Below are 11,330 nucleotides of genomic sequence, written 5' to 3'. Positions count from 1 at the left end.
ATTTCTCTTGACAATAATTCTTGGTGATTATGCAGATAACAACAACAAGGCAAGCTTAATATTCACTCAGACTTAATCAAATAGGTCATATAGTCTTCATTTTACCCATTAAAATATTTTCATTTATAAAAATTAATCTAAATATAAATATTAACACTAAAGATTGAAATCACTTGATGACAAAATAATTCTTTGTGTGCTATAACATATGCTTTTATGATTTTTTAAAACAGTAAATTATATCTTTGCACATATTTGGCACGATAAACATTTGTAAAAATTCAAATGCCTCAGAGCAGGTGAGATTTTTTTTAAGTTTTTTTTTTTTTTTTTTTGCAATGCCTACACAGTACACATTTGTCTGTCAAAGAAGACTGACTGAATATTTTAACATTGTAACACGATAATAGTTGCTTTTCATGCCTCTTAAGGAAAACAACCTACTCCAAACTTTGTTGGCTTGTTTAAATCACACTAACAGAACAAAAGCCAGAGTTATTCTATTAAAATTAGTAATTTCTGTATTGATATTACATACACAATATTAGTTATTATTTATTAGACAAATATGCAGACCAACCACCATTAATGACATTTCATAACACGCATACCTGCATAAACCAGAACCTGGGAATGTATTGTATACATACACAAGAACAGTCAATGGAGGAGGAGATTGAATAACAAAAATTTTACTAGGCATCCTACTCTGTTTAATCTCCTTTGCTGGATTGCATATATAAATAAAATCTATTTGTTTTATGTATATATTTATATATTAAACAGAGTGGGCCAAATTCTTCCCTCACATCTGTGCAAACCAATTTCAGAGAACTAGTATTGTGTGAGAGTAAAAGAAGGCCTAATTTCACCCAGAATGAACACACTGGGTCAGATCTTGGGCAGATGGAAATTCCTTGATGGGATGGAGTGACACTTATGTATTATAAGTGGGAAGATGGTTGTATTTATTCCAAGGGTTCCTCACATGCAGTTGGACATCAGAGTACGGACAAGCTAGATGTCAAATGTGGATGGCAGATTTCAACTGGCACTGTTTTTCCAATCAACCCATTCCAATCAGCCATTCCTTGTTTTCCCCACTCACCTCCCTAAATCCAGCCTAGTCAGGAAATTTGCCCAGTTTTGCTTGTATTTGCCCAACCACATTGCATGGCCTGGAGTCCCAGGGAACTGCTTTCCTGCTGCATGTAACATGTGGCACTCTGTTCACTGGGAGCCCAGGGAATGCAGGAGCTCTCCGGTACCCACAGCTCTCGGGAGAGCTCACCACTCCTTTATGCTGAGGGGGAACTTGCCAGCCTATGCCTTCCTTCATAGCACATTTCACATCAACTCCATCTGCACTTGGGTGCCTGCTCTGCAACTGGTGTGGAAGGTAAGGGATTCACTGGCTTATCACCTCCTCTGAATACCTTCTTTGTATTCTTCAGAGCAAAAAATACCATAGATTGGCAATGTTCTCCCACAAAAGGTGGAGAGGGACACCCTCTGAGCAACATCCTCCCTCCTGGGCATCTGCCAAAGGGCCTTCTAGTTTGACTCACCTGTTAAGGGTCTCAAGAAATGAAAGGAATATTACTATTCACAATCCAATTCAGAGTGGTCCAGTAGTAGTGGGGTGCATGTGGCACCAGCAACAGGCCTCGGATACTCTCTGGTGGCTCCAGATTAGTATAGGAACTGGAGTCTGGGCTACATTTGCCTCCTTCTCAGAAACACCAGTGAATGTCGGAAAGGAATCTCTGGCAAGCTGCTGCCACCCCACAACTACCAGTCAGTCAGCAGAGATCTCATCTCCAATGCTTTCACCTCCTTCTTCCAATCTTAAAGGTTTGGACAGAATTTATTCTGAACTACAGCATGGTTGGCCATCACCAAGTGGACACTACTGCCACGAACAAAATGTATGAAGGTGTTCATTTCTTTAACAGTGTTCGATGTTTCCAGACACTGGGATCATAACTCAGCAGACCTCTGGTCCACATGTGTGGCCACCAGTTCCTGGCTCAGCATGACACTCCTGCTGCCTAGAGCAATATCCCTAGCTCTGGAGCTGAAACATTCCATCTGTGAGATGTACTCTCAGAGAACAGAGAAGTCTTCCTCCTCCTACCAACCCTCCCAAGACTCCCACTGACTCCCCAGGAGCAGAGCAAGGTACACAGATTCTCCTCTCCTTCCACGCAGCTGAAAAGCAGCACACACTGCACAGAGTTGTTCTTATTGCTCGACAAGACAGATGCCCACATGAATAGTAAGAGGCCAGCAAATATGGATCACAGGTCTGCTTTGGCAGATTAATTGCCTATAATTATGACTGATTGAGTGTACAAAAACATACTGCAGTTTAAAGACGACATACTTTAGTACAATCAATAGGGAGAAAAAGTGCATCTTAAAATGTGGAGCCTTGCTTTTGAAACATAGCATCCTGTCTAGAGTCCTCTGAGAACTTTAAGGCAGAGTTTCCTGTAGCAGACCACGATGCTGAAGACTTGGACAGCTTTCTCAGTGAGGTATCCAAATGAAGCCCTATAACGGAGGCTCTGTGGGTTCTTGAGGGTCCATTTTCAGCTGGACATACACAATGGCTGTTAAGAAAAGGCACTCTAGTGTACAGCCTTAGGCAGTGTGTTATTGGCAGTAGGGAAGTGTAAATTTAGTACATCACAGCAGATCCTATAGCAGGTTCCTAGAACAGAGAGGGAAAAGAAAAATAATAGGAAAGATAGGAAAGAAAAATAACATGAATGAAGGACTAAACCATCCTGCTGAAGAACATAACCAGGTCCTTTCCCTTCTCACCTCCCCATGTATTTCCCACATATCTTGTGGCAGACTGCTTTGGGCCAGTCTATTCCCCTTATCCCTCTACAGCTACTGAAGAGAAATGACTGACAGCTGTCCTGGGTGGCCTGAGTGAAGCCTCTTTTTTCAAACCCTGCAGAGCCAATGTGTGACCTGTCTACACCTTAAATTCCACTTAGATAATGTCTCTTTGAACATTTCTCAACAATTAGTGAAATTCAAGATTATTCCCACCTCCTAAGTTACAATGCACAGCTGGTTCTGTGAGGGTCTGTTTCAGAAGTCTGAAATGCAGGGGATGACTAATTTAGTTATTCTTTACAAAATATGGGTAGCACATTCCTGGAGACCTGGCAGCCAGGCTACATTATCACAGGCTGACATTCAGGAGCTGCTGTTCTATGGTATGTAGTCAGACACCTTCCAGGACACTGGTCATATCCGTTCAAGAGTTGCCTCAGCAGTCTCTATTATCTTTTCCTCAGACTATCAAGAGAAGATTTCTGAAGATGCTGAAATACAGCTGCCTACACAGATAGTGCTATCTCTCTACTTGACTACTTTTAACAGAGTTTTAAAAACATTTGTTTACCATTAAGTCCTTGGCAGTGCTTTTCCTCTCTTTAGTTCTTTGTGTTAGAGATCCTTGAAGCATAAAGTTTCTGTTAAACGTTCTGACAGTGGTAACTGGAGAACCATCTATTTTTTCACCTGGGAAAAATACAAAAGGAGAGATTTTTCACATAAGAGATTGAAGCAGATATAAAAAAACTTATGAAGAGTCACACTTCTAGAGAGATAAAACTTTTCCTAAGATGTATGAGGAAAGCTGGATTTAATTTAAATTAAAAACAGCAGGCTGTGGTACTCCAAATTAAAGTTTGAGGCCATGTCAATCAGTGGAATTACAAAAGAATAGTGCAGTGAACCAAGCCCTACAATTTTCAGAGATAATGCACTGCAGAGTTTAAAAAACCCCCCAAAAATAAAAATCCACAAAAAATCATGAAAGAAAAAATCCACTTGATTTTATAAAGACATTTCACAGCCATTCTCTGACATACCAGGAACATTGCTGAGCCATTTCATAGAGCATGAAATCAGCAAATATAGACTTTAAGGAAGTGGTGGGTTGAGGAGGGTGACAGCCACACTGTGTGGTGTCCAGCCACACTGCAGCAGCAGCACCCCTCTTGCAGGGCACGTATTGAGCATTCCTTATTTGCTTTCCCCAGCTTCTGCCCCTGCTCTTGTTTACTTGTCACTGTCACAACCTTCACTGAAGAAAAAGTGGTGATGCTTATAAATGTAACAAAGGGGTATTTTATATAATGTGAGTACATGGAAAATGAGGAGGATGGGACAGTCTATTAGGCTTTCTCTGTTCATTTCATAACTTAAACTTTTCCCTACTTTGCTGACTTGTATGTTATATTGAATCTTACAAAGAGTGTCTCTCTCTCTCATTTATATAACACTTTAGGCGCACCTTGTATTGGTGGAGCTGGAAGTTTTCTCCTCTGCTGTCTTGATGTGTCTATTGTATGCATCTGTAAACAACACATACACGTTACTCAACTCCATTATAGAGAAAGAGGCAAGATTTCCCCAATGTATTTTTGAATACTACAGAATGTTCTGGCACCTGGTTTGTTTGCTTTTGATCCCGTTTCCTTGTCAGGCGAACACAGGGAGCCACGTTCAAGCCTGCAACAGTGAGAGCTGATATTCTGCTCTCAATATCTGAAATCTTCAAAGAAAATAAAAGAGAGAGACAGACAGATGGGGAGGGGGGAAAAGAAGTTTTAAAATTACTGTGGATGCCACTACTGAAATATAACCCTCCCCCAGTAAAATCCTCTTTAATAAGAAAATATAAACAGATGGCTAACTTCTTCAGCAATTCTGACACTTTCCTGCATTCTTTAGTCCTGACACTAAAAGGGGCTTAATTTGTTAGTAAAGATGGAGTAAAAGAACAATCCAACCTACCTTGTGACTCCAAGGAAGAGGCATTTTACTCCTTTTGAGGAAAAAAAGAAAGGAGGAGAGAAAACCTGCATCTGCTATCTCCCAATTACCTTCAGCTACATAATCCCAAATTCATTCAAGCTGTGTTTTTAAAAGGCTACCTTTGTGGGACACATTTCCTAACTCAAAATAATTTCACACATGCGCAAAGTACATCCTCTGTCACAAAATCTAAACATTTGGTCTTAAATATGTATAGTTCAAATGTATATGCATATTAAACACAAGCATGCATAACTGCAGGCACAAAAAAAACCTGCCAGGGGAAAGTAGTCTGATATTTAAAGTAGTGGAGACAAGGGTTGCCAAAAGAGAAAGAAGAGTCAGAGAAGTCAGACATGTAACTCAGCTGATGATTCACAATGACACCTGAAGCCACAGCTGGCTTCACTCTGAGGAAGATCTTCCAATGGCCTCCTTGCATAGCTTAGGCCTCTCTCCTCCCTATCATCCCCATTAACAGATTTACCCTAAAATAACGATCAAAGCCAACAAAACACCACTGCCAGTTCACCAAGTAGTACAGCAATGCACTTCTGACATCAGAGACATGTCAGGCTCTCAGGTATTTGCTCAGTCCCGAGTTAAGCATGCTTCCACTGAGTAAAATCACCAGGTACTTCCCATTAAACTCTGACACAGTCAGGTCACGGCATCTTGCTGGGTACAGACGGGGCAGTGAGCTGCAAGCAGTGCCAGATCCCTTGAGGTCTGGCAGCATTATCTTGTTCAGCTTTTAGCACCAGATTCCAACTTGTTCGGAGCCCTGGACTTTTCAAAGCCTGCTAGAGTGGTGCTAGATCACAGTGCACAAGTGTTCTTGCCTTTGGCTGTGATGTGTGCTGTTTAGCATATAAATCCCACGGCAGGCATGCCAAGCCCTAGGCTCTGTCTTTGGCTCAGCCTCTGGCTGCTGTTGGCCTTTGCTGGTAGAAAGCTGCCAACAGTGGCATCTTTTGGAAAGGGCTTGACAAGTTTCTGATTAGATAAGCTGCCTCAGACTCTATTTGCTGCCTGACTGAGGCCATGCACATGACAGGGAACACACCAGGGGAGCTGCCTGGCAGCAAGGAGCAATCCAACATTAGTACTGAAGTAAGAGGCTGCTGCAGTGCCATGTCCAAAACCAAGCTGAGGGAAGAAACAAAGAGATACAGTACATTGTCTGGGCTGAGTTATACAGCTCAGTTATGCTCTGCTGAGCTTGTGTGATGCAGTCAGCATCTTGGGATCATCAGACTACGGCAGAACAAAAGAATATTCCAAGTGTGTACAGTGAGGTGGGTGTTAGGCAAAGCAGTGTGAAACCTGCAGATGCGGAGGAGCTGCTGTCCTCACCTGAAGCTCTGCATGATGAACCTGGGCAGCTGCTGTGGCCACCTGATCCTCCAGATCGGCCAGCTCCGATTCCTCAGTCACACTGTTGATCTTGCGTGCGGCATCTTCCAGGTTGGTCAGCTGCCCCTCCAGCCCATACACCGTGCTGGCTGTCAGGTACACCTGCAGGGCCAAGGCAGGGACAGGGTTCAGTGAGTCCTGGTTTGTGGGCAGACTGCATTTTCCATCATACCTGCAAGCTTCCCTGCTTGCTAGCCCACCACAGGGAGATTTAGCTGGCAGAGGAAAGTCATGGGGAAATAATCTGAAAAGCACAGATCCAACAAAGAGAAGGGATGAACAAGGTGGCTGCATTGCAGATTTCATAGGTGCTACAATGGTATTCCAAACCAGATTTGTTCCAGATTGATCAGCAAAGAAAAAAAGTTCAAAAGTTTGCTTTTTTTATTATTGATATTCAATCACATAACACCCTAATTCTACAAAGGGAAGTCAACAGATCACACCCCATATAAAGCCATGTTTCTTTAAACTCACTTGATGCCCTCTGGCAGTATAAACTGCACAAATTACTGTTCAGCAGCAAATAGTTACTAACTTCCTATGGAGTAAATGTGCTTATATGTATAATGATATTCAATCCCATCCTGCTCTCAACCCAAATATACAGCAGGCAAAACCTTCCCACTCCGTAGGCCTTTGAGAGAATGTGTGGAGGATCAATAGGGTTATTTGGCCACATAAGAGAGAATTACTGAGTTTATAATTCAGAGTTTCTCCCTAAAAATGAACAACACTTACTGTTTTGGTGCACCTCTGGTATCTGTAACTACAGCTAAAGGTTTTATTTCCCATTCAGCCCCTCAGAGGAGTAATTAGTGATACGCTGTGTTTTATTGTTTCTTTTATTCCATAAACCCCCTAAAGTACAAGAAGTCACTGGTTTATAGAAAAGGCTAATTTCCAAGCATTAGTTTTTGACATCTGTGCTTAAAATTGTGCAGAACCACATGAAAATACTGCACTTTCTGCCCATTTACTCTTCAGGCAAGAGACTTGTTTCCATTAGGCTGGTAACAGCACAGTGGAAATTAAATATATATTCTGATTTTCCCCATTGCAATAGCAGTAAAGACCGTGCTGTTACAAACCCAGCATGAATTAAACATGGTTGTGGCTGACTTCAGGGTTCAAGGGGCAAGCAAACAGGATCTGAAGCAGATCTTTGAGACAACACCTTCATTTCATATGTTTTCCACTCCAGTCATTGTATCTGTCCACAATTCCTGGATCATTCATTTTCTTGACATAAGAGGTATTCAAATAATTTATGGCAATGCTGTGGCTTTATGGATCAAAATGGTGGAGAATGACCAGACTGAGATTTGTTTACTTTTTATTATTTTTCTATTTTTCATTATTGTTTCTTAATTGCTTGAAATAGTTTCCTTTTTTCTTTGTGCCAGTTTCAGATAGGTTTTTTTTCCATGCATGTGGCTTTGCTAAGAAACAAAATCACTACATCTGTACAAATTGCATCTTGTAAGAACTTCTTCTAACTCCAGGCATGAAATCTCTGAAAAACATATCTAAAAGAAATAAGTGATCTGATGTAACATCTTTGCTGAAGTACATGAGGACATGGGTAGTCCCTAAAGTTAACATGATGATTTAAACAGAAATGCTCCTGGTTTTGTGGGGTTTAATTATTCTAACCATTCATTTAAATGATACAACTTTTAAGTATGACATACCATAGCCAGTTCAGATCAAAAGGCAATTTTTTAGATTTCCCTGTCATATCTAAAATCTTAGAGAAAGAAGAAATAGAACATTTTGAACAGCAGCATCTTTAGAAAGTTGAAGAAAAGATGATTTAAGTGCTGTGGCAAAAATCTCTGCACAGTAAGATGTCCTTTTCAAGAGGTGGGGGGGAAATCTAAAGAAAATGGTACTGATAGAAAAATGTGGGAAAGAAAGGTTACCAGTGTTTCTGTAACTCAATCAGCCCCTACATTTGTAAAATGTTAATGAACATTTTCCAGCTGGAGCTAAAGAAAATATTTTTCTAAAAAATGTTCTCTTTACTTGGACAATTGTTATACTTCCGAACAGCAATGGTGTCCTTGCAGGTCTCCCCTACGTGAAGCCCTTATTCATACATTCACACTTAGATTGCAGAGACTTATTTTACCATTATTTAGGTATGTACAACTTCCACAAAACCCCAACCTTTTGCTGGTACAGATGGCCCTACATTCTCCACACTATTGCATGCACAGTCCTCAAAAGGCTAGAGAGAACAAAAATGAACAGTGTTTATAAACACCCAGATCCTCTTGTGAAGTTGCCACAAAGAGGATGTGGTTCATGTAGATATGGTCCCAGCTGCAATGCAAAAAGTTATGGTTTCCTGGATTTCTAAAGGCTCTTTACCACAGACTTTAATGCTGAAATCTTCAAACTGTGACGTTTCTGCCACCTATTTCATGTCCTGTGTGGGACAGAGAAAGATATACTGTGGGGACACCACAAGGCTGAGCTGGATACTTTGTGAGCTCTGCAGGGAACTGGGAGAAGCTAAAACCAGAGATGCTGCAGCGAGGGAGAAGCCAAAGCAAGAAATGCTTTGCCTCTGTTCCCAGTGTCTGCTCAGTGAGAAATGCTTGTCCCAAATGAATGATTAGAGGCCACAGCACCACAGATGCCAAAGCTCCACACTGCTGGGAGCGATTACTGAAGTGTAACTGTAGAAAAAACCCATGCACCTTAGATAGCTTACAACACAGTTCTCCACAGAAAAAAACCCCAAACCAGACCAAAAAAAACCCAACAAAAAACAAAAAAACAACCCCAAAAACCCAGACAACAACGACAACAAACGAGAGCAGATTTCCCCAAATTGCTCTCTGTCCTGTAGAATTTCTTGGTTCTTCTGAAGATGTGGTCCAGCCTGGACTTGGATTTTTCTTCCACATTCCTCTCCTACCAGATGAATTCTATGGTGTTTGGAGCTTTAGGATACTATTTCATGAGACTGAGTCGAGTGTCACAGTGTATCTTCCACTCAGTTCTTAGCCTGGGGCGAATGAGAAAATGCATTTCTGTGGAGGAAACTGATTTTATCCTCTAAGAGGAGATTCTGTCTGAAAATTTTCTGAGGCTAAAGAAAATCAGGATTTGTTTTCTTGAATTGACCAGGATGATCTAATGGGACAGTGCAGATTTCTATGAGATCTTCAAGTGCTCCTAATAAAGGGAAAGAGCACTGAAAAGTAATCACTTAAATGTGGGAAGCAGAAAAAATCAAAAGGTAAAAGTGAACCAACTCCATTAAGTGGATTCACAAAAATTTCCAGTGACTTCCGTCTATGACTTGGCATTGTACTTTCTCCTGCAGATGACAGGTATTAATGAAAACGGATGGATGACTTGGACAAGGCCAAGCAAATGTTTGTTTGATTCAGATTCTCCAGCCTGTTCTTTCTAACAGTTCAGGAGACAGCTCCAGCTCCCTGGGTGCTCAGCGTTGTGTGCTGGGGAGGAAAAGCTTCTCCACTTCTCTGTGTGACTGGAGACATGCTTTCCTCACATGTCCTTGGAGTGATGAGGCTGTGCTGAGATGAGGAAATGTGCAGTTTCAGCCAGGCGTGGCATAGCCATACTGCCACAGAGGTATGGAGGGCATGAGTGAGCTTCTGAGATAGAATTTCTAATTTTAGTTGTAAACCCCAAAGCATCCTATTCCCCCTCCCCTCAGTATTTTAAAGTACATATTAAAAAAAACCCATTGATACAGTTAAACACTGTTGAAACACAATTTTTTCCCTATTTGTGTACTTTTTTAAAAACCCCAAATTAATTTTGAACACACACTGTTGCTGCCCATGTATTTTTCCTTTTGAGTTGGTGCACACAAACAGGTGCACTCACTCACACACGTGAGTCTTTCACATACTGATTAATCTGCTTACATTTTCTTCCAGTGTGGTGAGCTGCTCATCGAGTCTGACAGGATCTGTGCCCAGGGGGAGGGTTCCTCGTCCTCTGTCCTGAATGTCATCTGGGAAATCACAGGGATCGGTGGATTCTGCTATCAGCTCCTCAGTGGCATTGATGACTTTCAGGACTTCTGTAGAGATGTTGCAGAGAGAGACAGCAGAGTACTTCTATTTTGTTACAAGAACAGACAGAGAGAACAACAGCATTAAATTAGCATAGAGGGGTAAGGTATCAATCACCATTCACTAGCCACAGCTTTAGCCATGCTAAAACCATATCCATGGCTCTCTGCTGCAAACAGACACAAGAACCATGTAGTGGAACTGGAATTTATTTACCTTTTCCTCCTTCCCTTTCTCACATACCCACACTGCTACACATGCAAAATAACACACACATGCAATTCTTCTACAACACAATTCTACTGGAGGGATGTGAAATCCATCCCAAATCTTATCCCAAAGGAGCACACAAATAGCCAGCTTTAAACTCTAAGTGAGCTACATAAAGCTGGTTTTGCGGAAGTGTTTTAGATATATTTTAAAACACAATTTTCCTTTCTGGATACTGGCAAAGAGATGTGCAATCATCTATGTCTGTATCCACAGGAGCCATTTAATTGCAGATGCAAACATGGGAAAGCAATCTTCAGCAGCCCTATAAGGATAGCATTTTACTAAAATGCTTCCTAGGAATTAAATGATCACCCCAAATAAACAATGACTGAGCTATAAGTGTGCAAACACTTGTATCCTTTCATTTTTTTATATTTTTAATATGGAATAAATTATATGAGATACCAAGGAAAAGCACGCAGTTTTATTGATTTTTTAAAAACAACTCAACACCTTTTTATCAGTGTTTCTTACTGTCCTGATTCTTTGATTCTTGTGATTCTCACATAGCTTTAAGCTTCAGGACAACTCCTCTGATGAAGGAATAAAATTTCACCTAATGTAACTTTAACCACCAAGCTCAACATCTAAACTTTACACTTTGGAGACTGAGCCAAAGCTTTGTGAAACCGATAAAAATACTGTCACTTAATATATGTGCAATAACTTTAGTGTTGCTTTCCCTAAATAAAAAGTGTGGAAAAAATTAAAACCAAAATTTAATTAATTCCT

The 11,330-nt window shown here is 40.9% G+C and overlaps 1 protein-coding gene across 6 annotated transcripts in view; it reads right to left on the bottom strand.

Annotated features, from left to right (window-relative positions):
- Positions 1-393: 393 nt before the first annotated feature.
- MYRIP (myosin VIIA and Rab interacting protein) overlaps positions 394-11,330 on the bottom strand; it is a 208,773-nt gene continuing 197,836 nt past the window's right edge. For 5 of the 6 annotated variants that reach the window (XM_066321254.1, XM_066321216.1, XM_066321230.1 and 2 more), the window contains 6 exons: positions 10,176-10,370; positions 6,202-6,363; positions 4,478-4,582; positions 4,322-4,382; positions 3,425-3,543; positions 394-2,716 (listed from right to left, as the gene is read on the bottom strand). In XM_066321254.1, coding sequence (XP_066177351.1) covers positions 2,684-2,716; positions 3,425-3,543; positions 4,322-4,382; positions 4,478-4,582; positions 6,202-6,363; positions 10,176-10,370 — 675 coding nt within the window. In that variant the 3' untranslated portion in view covers positions 394-2,683. The remainder of the gene's footprint in view (positions 2,717-3,424; positions 3,544-4,321; positions 4,383-4,477; positions 4,583-6,201; positions 6,364-10,175; positions 10,371-11,330) is intronic. The other variant, XM_066321246.1, reaches the window with a different exon arrangement.

This window comes from Sylvia atricapilla, chromosome 1 (genome assembly GCF_009819655.1).
Source record: "Sylvia atricapilla isolate bSylAtr1 chromosome 1, bSylAtr1.pri, whole genome shotgun sequence".
Lineage (NCBI taxonomy): Eukaryota > Metazoa > Chordata > Aves > Passeriformes > Sylviidae > Sylvia > Sylvia atricapilla.
Note: the sequence above shows the minus strand (reverse complement) of the source record. Positions and strands in the feature narration are given on the sequence as shown.